Source organism: Orcinus orca, chromosome 1 (assembly GCF_937001465.1).
Source record: "Orcinus orca chromosome 1, mOrcOrc1.1, whole genome shotgun sequence".
Lineage (NCBI taxonomy): Eukaryota > Metazoa > Chordata > Mammalia > Artiodactyla > Delphinidae > Orcinus > Orcinus orca.
In genome coordinates, this window is record NC_064559.1 from 196,045,271 (window position 1) to 196,069,746 (window position 24,476).

At 38.1% G+C, this 24,476-nt stretch overlaps 1 protein-coding gene and 1 non-coding gene across 11 annotated transcripts in view; both read left to right on the forward strand.

The window, feature by feature from the left end:
• The window catches only part of USP48 (ubiquitin specific peptidase 48), a 69,846-nt gene that overhangs the window by 12,784 nt on the left and 32,586 nt on the right, over positions 1 to 24,476 (forward strand). For 6 of the 10 annotated variants that reach the window (XM_049709406.1, XM_033433205.2, XM_033433200.2 and 3 more), the window contains 10 exons: positions 87 to 207; positions 1,380 to 1,536; positions 4,174 to 4,301; positions 4,616 to 4,740; positions 5,227 to 5,335; positions 9,040 to 9,173; positions 9,782 to 9,864; positions 17,758 to 17,937; positions 20,852 to 20,980; positions 21,670 to 21,819. In XM_049709406.1, the coding sequence (XP_049565363.1) occupies positions 1,506 to 1,536; positions 4,174 to 4,301; positions 4,616 to 4,740; positions 5,227 to 5,335; positions 9,040 to 9,173; positions 9,782 to 9,864; positions 17,758 to 17,937; positions 20,852 to 20,980; positions 21,670 to 21,819 (1,069 nt within the window). In that variant the 5' untranslated portion in view covers positions 87 to 207; positions 1,380 to 1,505. The remainder of the gene's footprint in view (positions 1 to 86; positions 208 to 1,379; positions 1,537 to 4,173; positions 4,302 to 4,615; positions 4,741 to 5,226; positions 5,336 to 9,039; positions 9,174 to 9,781; positions 9,865 to 17,757; positions 17,938 to 20,851; positions 20,981 to 21,669; positions 21,820 to 24,476) is intronic. The other 4 variants (XM_033433199.2, XM_033433201.2, XM_033433203.2 and 1 more) reach the window with 3 other exon arrangements.
• Positions 7,317 to 7,451, forward strand: LOC117202401 (small nucleolar RNA SNORA18). Its single transcript, XR_004484740.1, has one exon. It is a non-coding gene; the product is annotated as a small nucleolar RNA SNORA18 (small nucleolar RNA).

Genomic DNA, 24,476 nt, shown 5'->3' on the forward strand with positions numbered 1-24,476 from the left:
AAAAATGGTATCATTATAGTTTTAATTTGCATATTTCTTTACCATGGAACTATGGTATTTTTTAATCATACAATATTTTTTCATAGACGAAACTGCAAAGGAAATCCGAATTGCTTGGTTGGGATTGGTGAGCACATTTGGTTAGGAGAAATAGATGAAAATAGTTTTCATAACATTGATGACCCCAACTGTGAGAGGAGAAAAAAGGTAAGCCATCATTTTTTAAGCGATTTCTATATGGCATTCTTGTGTGTTTTATTTTGTGCCTGTGATCAGAAACCATTACTGATTTCAGGTAACCTAAGCAGCTTTAAGATCAGTAGTGGAACTTAAGACTCTAAACCACTTGAATTGGAACAGTTCTTAATGGTATGCTTTAAAACAGGTAGCTATGTAATCCAGTAAGCCTTTAAATAATAGTTTTAGTTCAGTGCTGATTCTACGTGTGCTTTAATGTAGCATGTTTTATGTTGAGCTCTTTTTAAGTCTCTTTAAAGGAGGTGGTAAATCCAGGGCACAAGCTCTCAATGATATTACTTTGCTTTCTTGGGCTTGTATTGTTACATATTATACATACAACAGAAGTTTTACCTTTTCTTTTTTTAACGGTAATACACATTAATACTTTCTAACGATAAAGCCTGGCCTTTACAAAATAGTCACCTGTATAGGTATTTTCTCTCTTAAAAAGAACGATTCTTTGTAAGTTCAGGAATTCTCAGCCTTATCTTTGGAAAAAATTGCAACTAACTCCTTCCATCCCCCCATCTCCCAGATCTATAGGATAAAAAGGAACTTTTCTGGAAGTTTCACTTTGTCATTCTGCTGAATGCTGGGCTCTTAGGAATATAGCAAATGAAAAACCTGTGTACATATGTTTAAAATTGATGTTTCCTAGAGCCAACTGTTCTCTTAAGCTTAGATTTAAGTGGCTGGAGAAGGCTAGAGATGCTGTCCTAAGTCTTTCCCCACTCCCATAGTCAACCCAAATGGGGCTTTCATGATAATTATGCCCTAACCTTTCCTGAGAGAGGCTCACAGGGTTTAGTGGTTGAGGCAGTTTAACACATTTTTAATCAAATTAAAAAAAATACTTCTCAGGCTTCCCTGGTGGCGCAGTGGTTGGGAGTCCGCCTGCCAATGCGGGGAACGCAGGTTCATGCCCAGGCCCGGGAGGATCCAGTGTGCCACGGAGCGGCTGGGCCCGTGGGCCATGGCCGCTGAGCCTGCGCGTCCAGAGCCTGTGCTCCGCGATGGGAGAGGCCACAGCAGTGAGAGGCCCGCGTAATGCAAAAAAAAAAAAAAAAAAAAAAACTTCTCATAATTTTTTTATTTAAGGGGAAACTGGTTTTATAATTGTAAATTTTGTGTCTTTGTAGAACTCATTTGTGGGGCTCACTAACCTTGGAGCTACTTGTTATGTCAACACATTTCTTCAAGTGTGGTTTCTTAACCTGGAGCTTCGGCAGGCGCTCTACTTATGTCCAAGCACCTGTAGTGACTACATGATGGGAGATGGTATCCAAGAAGAGAAAGGTGAGTGGGGATGGGTATGGGGAGGGCTTACTGCTGAGCTTTTTGCTAGCTAGACCACTTTGAACCAACCATATAGAGGAAACTTCAACTACAGTTTCCCTCTGTAATACACTGTGATTGCAGTCCATTAAATTCTAATGATTGAGAGAAATCAGTAAAGCAGACAGTGTTACTCTTTTGCCTAGTTTGAGAGACTTAATAAATACTTCAGTGTACCCACAGCCTTTTGTCTTGATTCCCAAAAAGGCTGATTTACAAAATACCCTCTAAAATTAAGATTAAATTAACCAACCTTGGCAAAGCAAGCTACTAATATGCGACTACACTCATTGCAAATTTAGAAATCAGTTTCAAACTGTTCTAGTGGAATTATTTAGTTTTTTTATGCATAATATGTGGATTATTATTCCTAATTGATATTTCTATTTAGAGATTATTCTCTTTGAGATGGAACTTCCATGGAATGACCAGGTTTTTCTTCTCAAAGCTGGGGGATAGAGGGAAGTGAGTATAAGATTACACAGGTCTAGGAGCTCCAGGTTGGGAACCTTTGACTCTTGTTCTCATTTGTAAATCCTGTGCTGTCTTTTATGTGATCTGACTTGGGCACACAGCTCATCAAGTCTTTGGCTCTGAGAGAGAAAAGATAGGGTTCCTCAGTCCCACATCTTCCTTCTTGCTGCTCTTTAGACAATTGTAATACTTTTGGTCCTTGTTAACAGTTCAAAACAGTGCTTAAAAATTCTTAAGTTTGTTTCCCCAAAGCTTTATTCCTATAGTTCTGAATATTTAAATCTAGATTAATAGTATAGAAGGTATTGATATTTAAAGAATTAGTGTATGTAAAGGATGAGTAATGGAAAATGGATCATTTTTAAGTTTTAGCATTGTTTTTGCTGAAGTATAAATTTACCAATGAGAAGATAGCTAAATAACAAGTGGAAACTAAATGTCTATTTTGTAAAATGATGTACCATGGCCACCTTTGGGTATTGTGGTTTTAATATGTATCTTCAAGAGATGTGTTTTTTTTTGTTTTGTTTTATTAATTTCTAAACACTTAGATTTTACTATTTCACCAAAGCCCTTAACCTTGTTCTCGGATAAGAGTGTGCATTTCTGGTGCTATTAGCAGACACAGTGCAGTGTAATGAGAAGGGTGTGTGTTGGAAATGATGAGACTTGAGTTCTAGTCCCAGCTCCACTAGTTCTTTATTTTACAGGTAGGAAAACCAGCAGAGGATAAGTTATTTAAGATCTCATGTAGTATCTAATCTGTAAAATAAGAAAGTTGGAGTAGATACAAACCTACTTGAAGGGCTTTTAACATCCTGTAAAGCCCCTGCACCCCAGGAAGTAAGATTTTTATCTTTATTTTACAAATGAACTATTGACTTCCTTTTCACAATTGGTGAGTCACAATTGGTAGTTAAGAGGTAAACCATTCAGACCAGTCAGGAGACAAACTACACAGTGATTTGAACTGACAAAAAATTATTAATAGGAAATTAGAGTAATAGGGGAATTGGTTAGTAAGAATTGAAGAGGACTTGAAAAAACACAGATATAGCAGATAGGGGAGCAGCCACTACCCCAAGGGCTGAAAAAGAATACAAAAGGAGGAGTCCCACACCCCCACTGACCAGGCCTGAGATCCAGACCTCACTGGAGAAAGCACTGCCTGCCTGAGCTCACTGGATGGCCAAGAAGGTGCTGAGATGCCTCAGTGGGTTTCCTAGCTGGAAACTGTCCTCAGGGAGGTACTGGGCCTTGGAATCTCTTGCAGAGAGTGTCCAGGAGGTCATTCACAGGGTGGTCATTCAGGAGGAAATGCCTCACAAGAGGCATCCCACTGAAGCTACCAGAGGAGGTGCCAGGAGAAGCTGCTGGCCACTGCTGGCTGAGGGAGCCCACAGAGCCTGGTGAGACACGGAGTGGAACCCTGGAGCGCCCTCTACTGACAAGACTCAACGTTACACTAGCAGGCAAAGGAGGAATCTTTGCAGAGCTCATCTCTGTTAGCACAGAGCAAGCAAAGAAGGGTGGATTTGGAGCTGAGAGGCAATTAATCGATAACTGGCACAGAAGAGAATACACAAATCTTTTAGGGCTCTTGAGATTCATGCTTCCTATTTTCATACCTTCTCCGAACTCACTAGAACTTGAAACTAAATTTTAAGATTTTTAACAGTAAATTGTTATATTGTTCATTCAAGTTTGAATCAGTGTGCTTGAGATTGCTGTCATTTGCTCTGTTTGTGGCAAATTCACATTAATGAGATTATATTAAAGTATTTGGCCATTTAATGCAAATAGTAAATATAGTGTATGGTTTTTATTACTGGAATGGATGTTTCGGTGTGATTTGACACTCTAGAAGCCATAGTCATGATTGCTATTGTTGTTGTAACATATGTATAGCCTCTTGCCTTTAGGGGATGCATATAGACAGTCATGGCTGCCTCATGACTTCCAAAAGATGTGATTACTGATTTCTTTTAAAGTTTTAAAACTATAATAAAACATTATTATAGTTTGGATATAAGGGTGTTTAATTATAATTATGTTCTCTTGTGAAGAGGAGTACATATTTTTAAAAAGTAGCAGTTTTTAAAAGAACAAACATTTCTTTAATAGATTATGAGCCTCAAACAATTTGTGAGCATCTCCAGTACTTATTTGCCTTGTTGCAAAACAGTAATAGGCGATACATTGATCCATCGGGATTTGTTAAAGCTTTGGGCTTGGACACAGGGCAGCAGCAGGTAAGAACCTTTTATTTTTTTAAATATAAAAAGCATTCCTTACAATCTTTATAGAAAGAAATGAAGAAATTTTTAAAAATTAATTTCTATTTTATTTACTGTTCAGTATATTATACATTTTCCTTGATCTCATTTCTGAAAATCCATATGTGGGCACAAACTGATCCAGCATAGCTCTAGTCGTTGTTCCAAAATGCTAAGTTCAAAGTACAGATAGTTTCTGGATTATTTTCCTTATTACTATTTGTAACAGAAATTGAAAAGCAAGGTATGATTTTCTTTTTTCTTTTTATTAACCCAAACCTGTATTGTAGGATGCCCAAGAATTTTCAAAGCTCTTTATGTCTCTTTTGGAAGATACTTTGTCTAAACAAAAGAATCCCGATGTGAGGAACATTGTGCAACAGCAGTTCTGTGGGGAATATGCTTATGTAACTGTGTAAGTGTGTTTCCACTTTTTCATCATGCATTTTATTCTAAGACGGTTGCTTCTGTGTCTTCTAGTTCAGTTCCAGGTTATGGATTTAGTGGCCTATCATGGGACCTGAAGTATTTATAGTAATACGTTTCCATGGGAACATGTAAACAACTGACTAGATAATTGCAGTTGAACGCATCCAGGTGTTGGGAACTGTGGTTGAGCTCTTGCTGTTTATTTCATGGCTGTGGTCTGGGCTGAAAGCATGAGATTGGAGCCTGCTGGAGTACTAAAAGTAAAACAACTCTTAAACTTTTTCCTAAGCATAAAGTGCATGGCCTCATCAATCATTTTGTTTTTATTTTTTTGAATATACATAGTGTAGATAACTTCAATGACAGAATTAAGGTAATAAATGCTTCTTTGTGTATTTCCAGGATGTAGTACAGTAGAACGTTATTGCTTTTCCCACTCTGATCTTAATTTTATCACTCTGCTTTATTATAGGTGCAATCAGTGTGGCAGAGAATCTAAGCTTTTATCAAAGTTTTATGAACTGGAGTTAAATATCCAAGGCCACAAACAGTTAACAGATTGTATCTCAGAATTTTTGAAGGTATCCAGATTTTGGCATATATGTTGTTTCTGCTCATTAACACTATTCTGAATGTCTTTGATTTTATGAATAAATTCATCATTTCAACTTTTTCTACATACGAGTGTCTCTGTTTATGTAATGATGTTGAAGAGACTTTGTAAATTATAAAATATTAAAGTAGGCTGCATTTAAAATAATTTTTGGGGCTTCCCTGGTGGTGCAGTGGTTGAGAGTCCGCCTGCCGATGCAGGGCACATGGGTTCATGCCCTGGTCCGGGAAGATCCCACATGCCACGGAGCAGCTGGGCCCGTGAGCCATGGCCGCTGGGCCTGCGCGTCCGGAGCCTGTGGTCCGCAACGGGAGAGGTCACAACAGTGAGAGGCCTGTGTACCGCAAAAAAATAATAATAATTTTTGACTGTTTCAGTTTATTTTATATGTAGAGTTATGTATGTGCAAAAACTCGTGTGATTGGGGTGTAACAGAGTAAGAAAATATAAGTGATGTTACCATAAGGTTAATTTACTTTTTCATTTAATGAGAACTAGACAGTGTTGAATGCAAATAGTTTTTTACATCAAATACGGCCATTCTTCAGCCTCTCCACTCCATATCTCTGTGTGTGTGTGTGTGTGTGTGTGTGTGTGTGTTTATTTTGGCCACACCAGGCGGCATGCGGGATCTTAGTTCCCCAACCAGGGATTGAACCCGTGCACCATGCATTGGGAGCACGGATCCTTAACCACTGGACAGCCAGGGAAGTCCCTCTTTGTATATTTAGATTTATGCAGAGACAGGGAAATGGTTCCCCTTTGTTCGGAGTGGAAAAGTTGCTAAGAGGCAGCCTTTGTTATCATGTAGGAACAGACACATAGCATGGTATTGATAGGTGAGCTTGTTATATAGCTTCCTTTCTTAAAATAATTTTGTACTTTTCCTCCTCCTTTAGCACAACCATTAGAATGCTTGAAGTTCTCATTTATTGGGTTCATTCAGCTAAATATTGAGTGCTTACATGTTCAGGCAGTGTTTCAGCTGTTGGGAATAACCATATGGAACAAAACAGACATTTTTGCCTTTAAGAAGCTTATAGTGATAATGGTATGGGGACCAGTGACGGACAATAAAATAAATGGAAGTAAAACATCTAGTGTGTCAACTGTAATAAGGGCTATGGAGAAAACTAAAGCAGGGAAGGGGCATGGAGAATGTGGAGTGTGATTGAAAGTGGAGTAGTGAGTCATCCAAGAATTGGGGAGAAGAGTGTCTGGGGCAGATGAAATAGCAAGTGTAGAGCATGAGACAAGAATGTGCCTGGGGTTTGAGGAATAGCAGGGAGGTCAGTGTGGTTGAAACATAGGGAGGATGATAGAAGATGACATTGTGGAGGTAACTAAGGACCATATCAGACAGGGCCTGGTAGACCTTTGTTGGAAATCTGACTCTGAGTGAGATGAGATACCATGTAGGGCTGTATGCATAGGAGTGATGTAATCTGTTTCAACAGGATAACTCTGGTTGCTGTCTTGAGAATAGGCTGATGGTGGGGCAAGGGGGCAGACAGAAGGAGTTGATGGTGGCTTGGACCAAGGGTTAGCTGGAGAGGTGATAAGCAGTGTTTGGAAGAATCAAGTTGGCATAACTAAGATGTGAAGGAGTGTGGGAAGAGCAGGTTTGGCAGAGGAGTTAGGAATTTGCAGTGGGGCATGTTAGATTTGATAGGTATAGTTCAGGGAAGAAGTCAGGGCTTGATCAAATCACCAAGGGCATGAGAGAGACGAAGACCAAGGACGGAACCCTGGGACATTCATACATTAAGAGATCAGAGAGATAGGGGAGCAGCTAGTCAGAGATGCTGAGGGGGATGTGAGTTGAGTAAATAGGCGAGTGTGGCTTCTCGGATCAGATGAATAAAGTGGTGGTACTAGTATTGTATTACTGTATTTATTGTCTTGTAGTGTAATCTGTACCAAAAAGCTCTTATAGAAACATAAACGAAGTTGAGGTCTATCCCGATGGAGCTTTTTCTGTAAACCTACAGCATTGGAAACGCCTCATAGAGTAACTATGTGGTTTCCTTTACTCATAGAACTACCTGTTATATCTGTGGGAAAGAACTAACTATAAGACAGAGCTGCCAGGGCTTCCCTGGTGGCGCAGTGGTTGAGAGTCTGCCTGCTGATGCAGGGGATGCGGGTTCGTGCCCTGGACCGGGAGGATCCCATGTGCTGCGGAGCGGCTGGGCCCGTGAACCATGGCCGCTGAGCCTGTGCGCCTGGAGCCTGTGCTCCGCAACGGGAGAGGCCGCAACAGTGAGAGGCCCGCGTACTGCAAAAAAAAAAAAAAAAAAAGACAGAGCTGCCAAGTAAACTGTGAAAAACCTAACAAACTTTTTTTAATCTTAGATATTGGCATATCCCAACGATCTGTACTGTTGTAGGGTATGATAGCTTAGGAATGAATATGATTTGAACTTAACACAATTTTAGAGGGTGTCAAATTCAGAACCAGGCATATCCATCTCCTGACCCTAAACATGGTCCTTCAGTAAATTGCTTGAGGAAACTGGATCCCAAAGGTTATAGGTGGGGAATTTTGAAGTGTGTCCGTATTCCATTGGAGATCAAAGAAGCCCAACTAAAAGAGTTGTGGACTGACTGACATGACAGCTGTGGATTGAGCAAAACTTCTTTTTGAAAGGGCTATCTTATCTTGAAGATTATGACTTTGGAGATTATCACTAAAATAATCACTAAGGTGATTGGCAGTGGAAAGAATCAGAACATGTGAAATTTCTTAAAAATTTATTGACTTAAATAATTTTGCCTATGTTACACATAATAAAAAAACCCTTTACACTGTGCAGAAAGTCAGCATAAATAAAAAAAAGGAAAAATTTAAAAAGAAACCACCATTAGCTCTAACATTGCGTTTTTCTGCACTCTTAGTTTTGTGTCATGAATGTGGTTCAGTAACTTTAACTGTGTGTGTGTTTGAAATTTGTATATATAATTTCATATTCATTGCCCATATGTAGTTTCCGCCCATTTTCACTGTTTTAAAATTAATCTTGCTGCATCAAAGTACCTATGATTTCTTTTAATTAATTAATTTATTTATTTTTGGCTGCGTTGGGTCTTCGTTGCTGCGCGTGGGCTTTCTCTAGTTGCGGTGAGCGGGGGCTACTCCTCGTTGCAGTGTGCGGGCATGGGCTTCTTATCGCAGTGGCTTCTCTTGTTGCAGAGCACGGGCTCTAGGTGCACAGGCTTCAGTAGTTGTGGCTCGCGGGCTTAGTTGCTCCACGGCATGTGAGATCTTCCCAGACCAGGGTTCGAACCCGAGTCCACTGCATTGGCAGGCAGATTCTTAACCACTGTACCACAAGGGAAGCCCCTTATGATTTCTTTTCTAAACCTACTTCCTTACAATTCCCAGAATTGGGATTATCAGGAGAAAAGATCTAAAGCCAAGTATTTTTAAAATCATACGTTTTGGAAAGAGAAACATTAGTTTTAAATCATTGTATACAAATTAATAATGTCACTGCTAAGCTAATACAATCTTATGTGTCCTTCATTATTTATAATAACTTGATCTTAAAGAGCTTGAATAGAAATAGAAGCTGTTAACTAAAATGAAATTATAATTTGCATCATAGGGTTGATCACTTAAAAAAATCTTTTCTTTTTTTTTTTTTTTTAATGTGTCTTATTCCTGATCAGGAAGAAAAATTAGAAGGAGACAATCGATACTTTTGTGAAAACTGTCAAAGCAAACAGAATGCAACAAGGAAGATCCGACTCCTTAGTCTTCCTTGTACTCTGAATTTACAGCTAATGCGTTTTGTCTTTGACAGGTAAATATGTGCATGTCGTAGTGTTTGTTGCTCACTGTGGACTAGTATGTACAGATTTTATCATAGATAAGATAGTAAAATGCTTATAATTTGAAAGTCAAGATTTGGGGATGAAAGTTACAGCCTGTCATAATTAAGAACTGGAAGAATAGAGAATCCTTATTTTTTATTCTGAAAAATTATTAAAAACTGCCAAGGAAAAGCAGACGTTTAGGTAGGAACTGAATTTCCTTGACATTCTGTTTTACTGTATAAGGACTTGAGTAAATTTTCTACTCACTACAGTACGTCCCCCATTCCCATGGAGATAGATCAGGCAATTTTTTTTCACATGTGCATTTCTTCTGTAAAGCAGGAACATGTATGGTTTCCTTTGTAATAAAACTAAAACTTCTAGAAATGTACTGTTTGGAATTAGCACTTTAAATTCATACCTTTTAGGGTGTTGATTATTTATTGCCCAATTCTAAGACAGTATTATGTTTTGAGCAAGATTGCTAAATGAAATCTACCTAGCTGCTATCCAGTTTATTAAAATAACCAGTAGCCCTTATACATTGTTTTATGGTTGTTTTAAATGTAAATATAATTAGCTTTTTCTTGGTTAGGCAAACGGGACATAAGAAAAAGCTGAACACCTACATTGGCTTCTCAGAAATTTTGGATATGGAGCCGTATGTGGAACACAAAGGTAATATTTTTACCAAGCAGTGATAATTATAATGCTCAGAGACGAACCTGTGATCTATTTGTGTTCAGTACAGAGTAGCATTTTACTACTAAATTTTATTTGCTAATCTTTGAGAACAAAGGCATTTTAGGTGAGCCGATATGTTACTTTCATTTTCTATGAGTGAGTACATAACAAAGATTAGATGGTTCATGGACGTATATTGGGGTTGACCAAAATGTTCGTTCACGGAAAAACCCGAACAAACTTTTTGGTCAACCCAGTATATAATTAATGGTATAAAAGAATAAAAAATGAAAAATACTTAGCTGTTCCTGTACTCAAGGCTTGTTACCTTAGCCTCAATACCATATCTGTAATTCCTCGTAAAATTGAGGGTCTCCAAGCTGCCTCCATTCACGTTTTTAAAAACCATTTTATCAAAAACATTAGATGGCCTAGTTCCAATATTTATGCTATAATTATATATATGACCACTGATAAGTTGTAGGATGTTACGACAGAGTCTCTAATAACTTACTCTTCTTTTTGTTTTGGTAGTTTTCATCTTACCAAACAGGATGATTCTTGTTAGAGAAAAGAAACATCTTGCCCTTTGTTTCTCCTGCCCGTACTGGACCATTTTACTTCTCTTTTAAGATTGACCTTAATGTTTGTGAAATTTTTAATACAGAAATTATATCATAAACTCTGTCTCCGTAGAAAAGTTCTGGTGGCAGCTTATAAGTAGAAGCAAGCCATAAAGTAAAACCTTCAACAGAAATGATTGGGGAGGTTGGGGGAGGTGATGTGGTAAATATTTAAGCCTTAAAATGTATGGTGCTCTCTAATCAGTACTGGAGTTTAAAATTTACACCTGTGGAAGAAGGAAACTACTGTAGAAGTTGCTGCTGGACTTTGTTACTATTATATTAGGCTGAATGAATAAACTTTAGCAGTAGTTCACTTTACATAGTAGTTTGCTTCCTGCCTCCTTTGTTTAGGTAATTATTTGAAATTAGAGAAGCCTCATGGCTTAGTGATTTCTTGGGTTCAGAAACTTAGGAGATGTAAAAGTATTCCTTTCCTTTTTTTTTTTTTTGGGGTGCACTGTGTGGCTTGCAGGATCTTAGTTCCCTGACCAGGGATTGAACCCCAGGCCACTTCAGTGAAAGCATCCAGTCCTAACCCTGGACAGCCAGGGAATTCCCAAATTATTCTTTTCCTTGACTCCAGTGTATGATTTTGAATAGTTCTTATTATTCAATTTATTATATATTTGTCCAATTTGTATTGTAAAGAAAACCTTTGACCATAATAGGTCAAAAAAGCTGTATATATAATTTTAGTATGTTGGATTACTAAGTAATTTTTTTTTTTTTTTTTTTTTTGTGGTACGCGGGCCTCTCACTGTTGTGGCCTCTCCCATTGTGGAGCGCAGGCTCGGCGGCCATGGCTCACAGGCCCAGCCGCTCCGCGGCATGTGGGATCTTCCCGGACCGGGGCACGAACCCGTGTCCCCTGCATCGGCAGTCAGACTCTCAACCACTGCGCCACCAGGGAAGCCCTACTAAGTAATTTTAAATTAGAGAAATAAAAATTCTTATTTTAGAATTGTTAGCTATGACTGGTAAAATTAATCCAGTAGTTTGTAGTTATAGACCTGTTCACACTCTTTTGTAATGTTTGTTATACAAATGTATTACCTCATATAGGTAGAATACTAGAAACAAATTAACTTGTTATAATTGCACAGGGTTCATTCTAGATAATTAGGAAAATTCAGAAAGCATAAAGAAGAGTTATAAATAAGAGCCACTTGTAATTCTATCACCCAGATAACCAGTATTTATATTTTACTAAATTCTTATTCATGTATGTCTACACACACATACCCACACAAAGTGGAAAAGATAGATCTAAAAGATGATCTATTTTTTAAAGGAGAATTCATTTGCTTCTTTAAATAGTGAACCTGCAGATATACGGAGATATGTAGACAGAGGGATTCTCATACCTTGAACATTTAGCAGCTTACCCTCTAACTCCTGCCATATTTCTTGGGGATTTTAATATCCCTGTAGACCATTTTAAGAGTCTGAATAAGATTCATAGACTTTTAGAAGAAACCAATTACATTTAAAGATTTTTGTTGATGTGGATCATTTTTGAAGTCTTTATTGAATTTGTTACAATATTGCTTCTGTTTTATGTTTTGGTTCCTTGGCCACGAGGCACGTGGGGTCTTAGCTCTCCACCAAGGATTGAACCCGCACCCGCACCCCCTGCATTGGAAGGCGAAGTCTTAACCACTGGACTGCCAGGGAAGTCCCAGAAACCAATTACATTTAAATGTAGTTATCAAAATACTGACACAAATTTGTAATACAGTAATATAAGTGCAAACCAAAGAACAGGTTCCAGTGGTCAAAACCACTGTAATTCTTAAGTTGATGAGTACAGTAAATTGATAAGTATAAAATCAGGTTATCTGCAACAATGATAATGTGATAATGAAAGCCGTGATGTCTATTGGTGGTAGAGTCACAGTTACTGCTAATCCTTCTGTGGTTTATTGTCGTCATTAATAATCTAGGGAATACTACTAAGTACCACTGTTGTAGACAGTCTTCAGCTGACCTCATTAACAACTACTCTCCTTCAGTGATTTTGTCTTTCACTCGGCCTCAGTCCTTCTGAGGGTCATAGCTGCCTTTTTCTTCCATAGTTTAAATTTCATACATCTTATTCCATCCTATTTTTCCTCCTCTTCTTAAAATTATAAAATGTAACACATTCATCGAAGTTAAAATACAAAAATGTATGGCTCAGAGAATTATCACAAAGTGAATATCTTCACGAGTACCACCCAGGTCAAGAAAAAACATTCCCAATACTCCAAAGATTCCTGTGTGCAATCTCCTTCCTCCTGAAATATAGCCAGTTGCAATCTCCTTCCTCCTGAAATATAGCCAGTAATCTGACTTATATGGAAATCACTTTTTTGTCTTTTTGCTTTAGCATTTTACCATGTAAGCTTGTACCCCTAAACATTATAGTTTAGTTTACCCTTTTGCCTCCTGGGATATAGCCAGGTGAAATCTAACCCATCATTAAATCTTAATCTGCCTCCTCTGCTCCTTCATCTGGGCCATTGATCCCTGGAGAAAAACACCACAGGTATGTCTGTCTGTCTTCTTAACCTTTTTATTTTGGAGAATTTCAAATTTATATGGGAAAATCCAATCTGACAGTTTTGATCTTTTAACTGGATCAGTTCATCTATTTACACTCCTAATTCCTCTAATTCAAATTTACATCACTTTTTATAGTTCCCTGTCACTTGCATATATTTTCAAGTTTCTCATTTCTCTAAACATAGAGAGCCCAGTTTTATAATCCATGACTGATATTGGTGGAATATTATTCAGATTTATTTTTGCTGTCTGATTTGGTTATTTTAATGTTGCCATGTCTTCCGTACCTGGTTATCTCTGGAAAATTTTTATTTTATTTTTTATTTTTGCCGCACTGCATGGCATGTGGGATCTTGTTCCCTCACCAGGGATCGAACCTGCGCCCCCTGCAGTGGAAGTGCAGAGTCTTAACCACTGGACCACCAGGGAAGTCCCTGGAAAATTTTTTACGGGGATTCACTTAGGGCTGGGATGAAGCCACCTCCTTCAGAGAGACCTCAGGTTTCTTTCTGCCAGGCACCTGGGGTCCCTACTAGTTAGGTATCATCACAGATCAAGTTCGCTGCTTGAGGTTCCCTTGCTCACTCACGCTATAAGAACCCGGCCAATTTAACACCATGACATTTCCCCCCATTCTCTTCCTGTTGTTCTGCTCAGGGTTAAGGAGTTTTCTTTAGGTTCCCTGAGGTTGGGGAGTGGAGAGGTTGTTTCTTACCTGAGGTTGGGAGTGGAGAGGTGGTTTCTCGTTCATCTTTTCCATGAAGTGATTGGGAGAGTGCAGTGTAGTAGAAAGAAGAGTGGGTAGGTGAGTCTAGGTAAGCCCTGAAACGTGGAGTGTGGAAGTGCCCACCTGGTGGATACAACCTGGGCTGGGCTGTTTGCTATTACTGTTTTGTTCTTTCAGTGATTAACCTGGAAATTATAACATACCTAACTCTTAGAGTTAACAACTTTACCCTCTAAAAACAGTACAAGGACCTCAAACCACTAGGAAATCGATATTCTCCTAAGTTGTTTATTGTTTTCATATGTGTTTTAGTTCTACCTTAAAAAAAAAAAACTGATAAGGGGAATCCTATGCCAGGGGCCTGTGTTCGATCCCTAGTTGGGGAAGGAAGCTCCTGCAAGCTGCTTGGTGTGGCCACAGCTGCCAAACACACACACACACACACACACACACACACACACACACACACACACACACACACACACACACACACACTAGCCCTCAGCTGCCAAACACACACACACACAAGCCCTCAGCTGCCAAACACACACACACACACACACACACACTAGCCCTCAGCTGCCAAACACACACACACACAAGCCCTCAGCTGCCAAACACACACACACACACACTAGCCCTCAGCTGCCAAACACACACACACACACTAGCCCTCAGCTGCCAAACACACACACACACACACACACACACACACACTAGCCCTCATAGGATGCCTTATTATCTGTAGAATTATTGGTGTTAGTTTACCTACCTCCTTTGTTTATCATTCCTTTTAATATTCTAGACCTTCCATCTGGAACACTTGAATTAAGTTTGTAAAAATGCCTTTAGTAAGGGTCTGTTGGTATCAAGTTATTTTCAGCATACTGTCTGGAAGTATATTTATTTCTTGTTGTGAAATTTACTCTAAGGATTAACAGTTATTTTCACTCAGTACAATTAGAGATTCTGTTGTCTTAGGGCTTCCTTTGTTGCTGTTATAAAGTTGGTTGTGGTTTAATTCTTGTTTCTTTATAGGTGACCTGTTTTATTTTGTCTGATTTTGAAGATCTTTTTTTGTTTGTTTTTGTTTTGGTGTTTTGCAGTGCCACTGTGACCTGTTTGGGTTGAATTTTAGTGTATTTATCCTCCCTAAAGGATAAATTTCTCAACCATTATGTCTTAAATTTTTTTCTCTTTTCCATTCATTCATCTCTCCTTCTGGAATTACATTAGTCATGTATTAAGATTTTAACTTTGCCATCCATGTGTCCTAACTCTTGCTTTGTCCTGCATTCTACATAAGTTTTTTCAGGTCTACCTTCTACTTTAATGATTCTCTATTTAGGCAAACCTATTTGCGCTGTTAAAACTTGTGTAGAGTTTTGACTTTCAGTTATTGTAATTTTCATTTCTAGAAGCTTGATTTGGTTCTGTATCACATCTTACTTTCATTTTTTATAATCTCATTCCTTACTTTTAGTTTTTATTCTATCATTTATTTCTTTAAACATAACGTTCTACTTATTTTTACTTTTTCCAGTAACTGAGATGAAAAACTTCATCTGTTGTTGTTTCCTGCCTCTCAGTTATAGTGACTTGTGTCCTTTGTGTTTGTTGTGTTTGTGTGTGTTTATGTGTATGTTGGACTGAATTCATATTCTTTAGAACTGTCACTCATTCTAGGACCACATCAAACTACACTCTTGGCTTGAGGTTTTTCTGTCTTCCTAGGTAGTATGAATTCTTGGTTGAAATATTCATGAGGGCTTGATTCTTAAAAACTTGCAACAGATATTTGTTTTTTTCCTCACCCCAAGAGTCAAAGTATAAGGCAGATAATTTTTTCCTACTATTTCCTCTGCAGGGTAGGTTCATTTCTCCTTATTTCTTAAACTGAAGAACCCTAGTTTCACAATGTGAGTCCTCTTCTAGACTCCTCACCTTTTAAGGATCTTAGCTTTGGTCCCACAAACCTCTTAAATGTGAAAAAAACAGTTGAAGTTGATAAAGTTTCACCTAATACTCTCAGGAGGAAATTGGTTTCATTTTCCTTAACCTCCCTAGCTTCCTGCCTTCACATAGTATTTGGCTTCTGAGAATTCTTCATTTGTTGCCAGATGATCATTGCATCTTAAAAGATTTTAAAGTATTTTTATCTTAGTATTTTAAATTTATTTTCAGCTGGGGGGGGTTAGATGGGCTTTGCTTCAGGTATTAATCTGCATTACCATGTTCCCCCACTGAGCTAAAGGAATGCAGGACTTTGTCATTTCAGTCAACTGCTGTATTCTCCATGCCTAAAACAGTGTCTAGGATGTTTATTATTTGTTGAATGAGTGACTGGCTATACCTTTATGACTGACTTCTTGCAGTTTTAAGGAAATTACAGTGATGAAACAAAGATATGTGTGCAAAGATTTTTATGACAAAGGTAATTATTTAATGGCCATAAAATGCTACCAGTTTAAATGTCCAGCAGTGAGGGAGTGGTTCCATATAATGTGGTACTTGTATATAGTCACTATAAATAATTTTCAGAAGAATATTTAATGATGTGGAAAGATGTTAATGATATATTTGTTGGAAAAAAAATCTATAAGTTTCAATATTAATAGTGGTTATGTCTGTGTTGTAGGATTGCTGATGAATTTTTCTAATTTTTATTAATAAAATGTAGTAGCAGTGATTGCTTTAAGTACATTTTCCTCCCTATAATTAGTTTAAGTTTAGAATGTTTAAAAGATATTTTTCAAACTTAAAAATATTTTGTCTTAAAACGTAAATGTTCGTTCATTTGCTGATATTTTGATGTATGGATAAAGCCTTCTCTTCTTGCATAAACCATGTGCATAGTAGATAGGCTGTGATATGTAGGTTTTGTTTATTTATTTTAATTTATCTATTTTATTTATTATTTATTTTTGGCTGTGTTGGGTCCCCGTTGCTGCGTGCGGGCTTTCTCTAGTTGCTGCAGGCAGGGGCTACTCCTCGTTGAGTTGCGCAGGCCTCTCATTGCAGTGGCTTCTCTTGTTGAGAAGCACGGGCTCTAGGCACGCGGGTTTCAGTAGTTGTGGCACACGGGCTCAGTAGTTGTGGCTCGCGGGCTCTAGAGCGCAGGCTCAGTAGTTGTGGCGCACAGGCTTCATTGCTCCGCAGGATGTGCGGTCTTCCCGCAGCAGGCATCGAACCCGTGTCCCCTGCATTGGCAGGTGGACTCCCAACCACTGCGCCACCAGGGAAGCCCCGGTTTTGTTTATTTAAAGTGGAATAGTTAATAAGTTAAAATACTCATAAAGAAATCTGAGTGCAGAACCCAGTCTAGATTTTTATTGTTTCTTTCTCTGTATTTTCTATTTGTCTTGTCTACACCGATTTTTTTCCCCCCTCTTTTGGCCGTGCCACGAGGCTTGTGGGGTCTTAGTTCCCTGACGAGGAATCAAACCCACGTCATCGGCATTGAAAGCACCGAGTCCTAACCACTGGACCACCAGTGAATTCCCTTGTCTACACCTATTTTGAAAGCAATTTTCCTTAATGACTTATCTCCAATTTTTAAAAAATATTTTCCTTTTTTCTAGAAACACTAGCTTTTTAGTTTTGCACTCAAATCTTATTAGTTTGTGTGTAGTTAATTTTTGTAATAAGTTGGAAAATATGAACAACTGATTCTTGGTAAGCATATGGCTCAGCCTGTTAATGCAGAAGGGAAGGTATACTTCAGAATAGCTTCGTAACCCTGAGTGCCCAGAATGCCATAGCTTTCCACCTGTATATTTTGCAGAGGGAATGGAGAGTTGATACAGTGAGCTGCTTAAAACAATGCCTGCTACTTTATTTTATGAGACTAAATTCTTTAAATCTTAGGTGACATATTTTGAACTCTGTCAGATGCATAAAGAATTGTAATCATTACAATTCAGGCTCAGGATATAAGAAGAAATAATGTTATCCAAAATTTCTTTCATTTTTCCCTTTCTCCTTCCCTAGGTGGGTCCTATGTGTATGAACTCAGTGCAGTCCTCATACACAGAGGAGTGAGTGCTTATTCCGGTCACTACATTGCCCATGTGAAAGATCCACAGTCTGGTGAATGGTATAAGTTTAATGACGAAGACATAGAAAAGATGGAGGGGAAGAAATTACAACTAGGGATTGAGGAAGATCTAGGTAAAACCTTTAAGTTGTGAGTGCCCTTTTAAAATATAATTTTTTTTTTTACCAGAAATGTTTGTGATAAATTATTATGGCCCAAGATTGTTATGGACAATCAAGGCTATTTGCATTTCTTAAACACATGAAATCTCTGAACATCTGTTATAGAAATGCTTGAATTTTTTAAAAAAATGATTTTGCTCCAGAGATGGTTTCCATAATGTCATGTTTTCAGTACAGTTTGAAGGCACAAATTTAATTTTCAATTAACAGGTTAATTGTGGGCAGCTAGGGAAGAGGATGGTGAGTATTAAGCTAAAAATTATGAGTAGTAGATGTAATATAGTAGGATTTGTAGTCCTTTTCTCTGGGTTAGGAAATTTATTTTGGGGAAATAAGTATAGCAGGGGAACTTTGTTCCCTGAGCAATGTCTACCCCTCTCTGTTAAGTATCTTACTCTATCCCTAGAGTGTGGAGCAGTGCCTCTGGGGAATAAGCTGCTTGCTGTTTTGTAGTAATGAGGTCTGCTGTAAACGATACCTCCTGAAATAGTATTATTCTAGTGTGTAGCTCTCATCACCTCGGTTTTTGTGGGCTCCGTACCCATTTATTGTCGAATGGAGTGGGCTGTTCTTCCAATAGGAGCCATCTTGGCTGAGGTTCTCATCACTTTCTTACCGTATTTGTCATTTTGGGGTGAGGCTTGGACAATGGGATGCAAAAAGAGAAAAGGATTGGGAGTAGGTGTGTGTCTCCTGCCACCCTTCTTTCTTAAAGGATCAGTACCTCTTTCCCAAGGTGGAGTAGCATGGCAGTTAAGGTTGGCTTTCAGGAAGGCCTGGGGAATCTTGCTGCAGATGTCCATGTGGTGGCTCTATTCTTGTAATTGGAAGAAGTATTTTCTATTTTTTTATGTATACCATTTTTTTCTTTTTGCGGTACGCGGGCCTCTCACTGTTGTGGCCTCTCCCGTTGCGGAGCACAGGCTCCGGACGCGCAGGCTCAGCAGCCATGGCTCACGGGCCCAGCTGCTCTGCGGCATGTGGGATCTTCCCGGACCGGAGCACGAACCCGTGTCCCCTGCATCGGCAGGTGGACTCTCAACCACTGCGCCACCAGGGAAGCCCCCATTCCAATGTTTTAATACCTCTCATTATATGCAGCTTACATTGCTCCTTTTATCTATTTTATCAAAAATAGAAAATACTTATTCATTAAATTCCATTAGTCAGTCATTACTATATTCTCTTGTGAACGTCTATGAATCATTTTATATTCCGTCTTATACAAATTAATGAACATTTTTTTTTGAGTTTTCCCTTTTTTAAAAATTTTTTTAAAAATTTATTTATTTATTTTTGCTGTGTTGGGTCTTCGTTTCTGTGCGTGGGCTTTCTCTAACTGCGGCAAGTGGGGGCCACTCCTCATCGCGGTGTGCGGGCCTCTCACTATCGCGGCCTCTCTTGTTGCGGAGCACAGGCTCCAGACGCGCAGGCTCAGTAATTGTGGCTCACGGGGCTAGTTGCTCCGCAGCATGTGGGATCTTCCGAGACCAGGGCTCGAACCCGTGTCCCCTGCATTGGCAGGCAGATTCTCAACCACTGCCCCCCCAGGGAAGCCCAATGAACATCTTAAATCTTAACTTTTTAGTTAGGAATGACCAATGTCTTTTCTTTGTATACATGCTCCTGAGAGTTTTAATTCCCTATGACTGTGGTCTTCAAACATACTTGCTCCTGTAGTCCCTATAAGAATATTGAACAACTTTTGTATTTCATTGCACATTTTAAAATCCAGCATTTTTCATTGTAAATTTAAATAGCTTCAAATAATGTAACTTCTGACAAATTATAAATATTGAAACTTAAACTGCAGCATTACTGTTGTATCCAAATGAAATTACATAACATATAGATTCCATACATCCATGTCATCCTTTTCAGAGTTAAATGAACTGATCTTTTTTTATGACAGGATTTTTTTTTTTTTATGTTTCCTTTTTCTCCTATACTAGTGTTTCCATTACACTGACCCTATAGAATTTCATTCTAATGGAATATACTAAGTTTTCTGTAGCTATAAAGCTCTAAATAGTTAGAAAGTACTTCTGGATTGAGTGTTCTTTTTTTTTTTTTTAAATAAAACTATATAATTGATCAAACCAATGTAAGTGTGTTAAAATTTTTAAAAATTGAACTGCAAAATTTTACTGTAAACATATCTTTTGGTGAGATAAGATTTTTTTTGTCACAGGTAAGAGGTTATATCTTTCTTTTGTAAGGTGGGGAGGCAGATGACTGAAAGGAGAGGTGGAAACCATCAGTGAAACCTGAACAATTTTAGAAAAATACATTGTCAATTGAGGATCTGGTAATTGATTTCCTCAGAACTATGCATGACCTCCTACCCATTGGAAGGTTATCCTGGGGTAATCAGACTCAATTTGAAGATCCCCTTCATGTGATGTATGTGCCATGTAAAACACGAATGTTTTCCACTTGCTTCTGAATTTATAGAGATTAGTGGCTAATCTTAGCATTTTATTTCATTTTTTTCAGGAACATTCCATTTTATTTCTTTGCACAATTAAGTCTGGATTTATTTTTGTAATTTAAGATCAACAGTAAAATAAACTCATAATAGTTTGTGGTTTTTTTTTTTTTTTCCTGGTTCAGGTTTGTCATTGTGAAAAAGAATACTTTCTTTTCAGCTTTTAAAAATGGAATATGGCAGGCAATGCGGGTTAGTAACTTGTTTAAACATTAAAAAATTTGTCCAGCCTGCTAAATTTGTATTGCCTTTTAATGTATTTTGAGTTCGTATTTTAGGAATTATTTTCTATGACCCTCCCCCTCCCCCTCCCCTGCAAAAGAATGAATAAACTCTAGGCATTCTAATTTAGTCATCTTTTGATTTCTCTCACCTCAGCAGAACCTTCTAAATCCCAGACACGTAAACCCAAGTGTGGCAAAGGAACTCACTGCTCTCGAAATGCGTACATGTTGGTTTATAGACTACAAGCTCAAGAAAAACCCAACACGACTATTCAGGTACCAGGTGAGCAATTTTCCAGGATTACATAAGGCAAGTATTGTAGAATACCATGCTCAAAGGTCAATGACGAGAATGGATTGCTTTTATCTATTATGGTAGGTTGGTTGCATATGGTAAATGGTGAAAGTGTATATAATCACAGATTTGCTTTAAAGTGGTGAGTTTTTATGATAAAGGAGGCTTTAACAGAACTGTTCCACTGACTGCCCCTAAAGAAAAGCAAAAGCAATTAAAAAAAATTCCTGTGGATTATAAAGATGAATTTAAAGAGCAATTTGGTTCTGTTTTGTTCAGTTTTGTAAAGCAGTTCTGGGTTTTAGCCAGTTATAAATTTTCTAGATTTAATATAAGAAAGGAAGAGCTGCTGCTTGGCTGAAGGCAGTCGTCAGTTGTCATTTTACCTAATACTGTGCTGTGCTCTGTCTGTGGCACCATGTGTTTTGAATGGTGTTTCTGACCCATTTGATGCTTCCAGTTGGCTGATGATGTCATGCAGAATCGGGTAGGGAAACCCCCTGGTATTATTCCAGGGTCTGTCTTCAGTTTTACTTCTGCCTGCAGGTTGTAGGGAGACCATAGTAGGATTTTGCCACCAAAATCTTAGCCAGTATTTGTTGTAATTTACAAATCAGCATGGTTCTTTGTCTTTGAAAAACAGGATAAAGGTTTTTGTGTCTTTCTGTTCTGAATAGCCTTTCTTCAAGAGCTGGTAGATCGGGATAATTCCAAATTTGAGGAGTGGTGTATTGAAATGGCCGAGATGCGTAAGCAAAGTGTGGATAAAGGAAAAGCAAAGCATGAAGAAGTTAAGGAGCTGTACCAAAGGTTACCTGCTGGAGCTGGTCTGTAAGATATTCTGGGACAGCACTGTTGCCATTAAGTGCCTTGTTTCTTTTATGTTCACAAATGTGTATGAACAAACTTTCCCCTGCCCTTTCTTATTTATAACCCGTTAATGCCAGCTTGTGCACTATACAATTACTATGTAAACCAACAGTAACTTAATGTGTAGCATTCCGTATAGTTTTCATTATCGTGTACTTTTAAAAATGGGGCGCTTCCCTGGTTGCGCAGTGGTTGAGAGTACGCCTGCCGATGCAGGGGACACGGGTTCGTGCCCCGGTCCGGGAAGATCCCACATGCCGCGGAGCGGCTGGGCCCGTGAGCCATGGCCGCTGAGCCTGCGCGTCCGGAGCCTGTGCTCCGCAACTGGAGAGGCCACAGCAGTGAAATGCCCGCATACCGCAAAAAAAAAAAAAAGGGAAGCTCTTAATAAATTATGAGGTGTAGGTCAGCACTCTGCATATGTAACTCTTGTAGATATTTCTAATTTGTGAGGCATTAACTTGTTTTGAAAGAAAAATCTGATTGGGCTACTATGGAAGCAACTTGCCTAGTCTATTTCCTTGTGTACTTTGTGCCCTAATAGTATTAACAGGCATTCTTTTATATGAGTACTATTTTTATGATACTGTTAGATTATTTTGAAATTTAGTATCAAATATTCTAAGAATAGGAAAGCTTTCTGCTGACCCCTAATTTCTTAAGAATTGTCCCACACAGTCCAGCTCATTCCTTTACTGTGTATGTTTATTCAAGTTTATCTAATGCCTCAAAAAGGAAACCTCAACTCCTTAAGGCTGGTATGCCATTTGTAATAATGTTTTCTGTCATTTCATAGGCAATTCCCCATACCCAACTCCTACTTTAAAAAGAGGCAGTTTTACTAATTTTAGAAAATAAATACTCAAGCATAATTGTACTTGTGGTTTTGTCTTTTTGATATCTCAGTTTTCCATTACTGGTATTACTTTAAGCAAAAGATGAATATAAATTGCTACATCTGTAAGAATATCTCTCAAAAGTTCTGTCTAAACTATACCTTAATTTGATTCTGACCTTTCTTTGTAACCTGTTAACTCTGCTTCAGGGGTTGGGATTATCCTAAATAAGTAGACCGACCTCAGTTTTATTGGAAACAATTTGGAAATGAACATGTAATTCAGATCTCTAAATTTATTCAAAGGAGTTGGTACCTAGAAATTTGTTTTCTGAACCTTATTCATGGTTTCCTGTATTCACTGGACAAAAGAAAGCAACTTACTGGGTCTATAAACTAAAGAGAATCACTCTTTAAAATTGTATGGTCCAAAGATGTTATGTGTCAAGTTTACACTGTGTGCCCTCTTGCCTGTTTTCATTCCGTCTATAAGAACCAGTGCTTGTGTTCTTCAAATATGTATATATGTTATCAATACTCTTACCAATTATGAGGTTTATAATTTTTTCCCGTTTATAGTAACCTTATATGATAGTAAGTCCATGTTTTCCTAAAATATTGTCAGATCTCAAAGCTACTGACCATGGTTTTGTGCTGCCAATCAAAGTCTTATGTTTTTTCTAAATCTTATCTTTGTGAACATACTAAAAGAAGGGTCATTTATCCTAAAATATAAACCTCACTGGGAACCTGAACCCTTTTGGCCCTTTTTATTTAAGTTGAAATAAATTATCTCTAAATAATCCTAAATTATCTTTAGGTAAGTTGTTTCAAATATTTTTGATGCCATGATCTTTCTAGACTTTATAACTTTCCAAAACAAATTCCTATTCAAAATCCAGGCATTTAAAACTATATATAAATAAGTTTGAACCATAGTATACGTTTCCCTTTGGTAAATATTTTAACACTTGCTTTCCCGCTTCGTCAGATGCTGAGATTTTTATACAGTTTGTTATCCCAACTTAATAGAGTTCTTACTCCTGTTAGTTGATTCTCCATGCCTTTGGCATCACAATAATGGAGAACATCTGTGAGAACCTGCCAGGCATCTCTCTCTAGTGCAGAAACATCTGTAGTGTAAAAACCTTCCACAAGCAGAATCTACTTTAATTATTGAGACTTGTGCTAGACCCCGATTGTTAGGGAAGCCCTTGGTAGAAATTGCTACAGCTCTTTCAAGATTTTTCTAATCTTCATATCTTACATCAATAGCCTTAAGATTACTAAAAGTTTTAACCTATGGGACTCTTCCTTGGGAAAAGATTAGATATGCTAAGACTTGTATTTTGCTCTCTGGGATAGGGATCATTCCATACCATTATACATTGTAAAATGCCACAACCATGTTAACCTATGCTGAATCTTACTCCACATTTATATATTGTGTGAATATATGATTAACTTTTCTATATCTCTTTTCTTCCATAAAAGCTCAAAATGCTTCACATATCCTATCTTTTACATTCAACAGCATCCCTGTGAGGTAGGTAGAAGGCAGGTATTATTACCTTCATTTTACAAATAAAAGATCTGAAGCATAGAGAGTTCAAGTGACTTGCTCAAGTTCAGTTTCTTGGTGGCAGAACTTGGTCTCAACTTGTAGTCACGAGCTCTTCCTCTGCAGCTGCATCAGAGCTGACCAATCAGTTAGGAGTCTCTCAGTTTATGATGTACAGTTTTAGCACAAATAAGGGATCCAACAGTTCTGGATTTTGT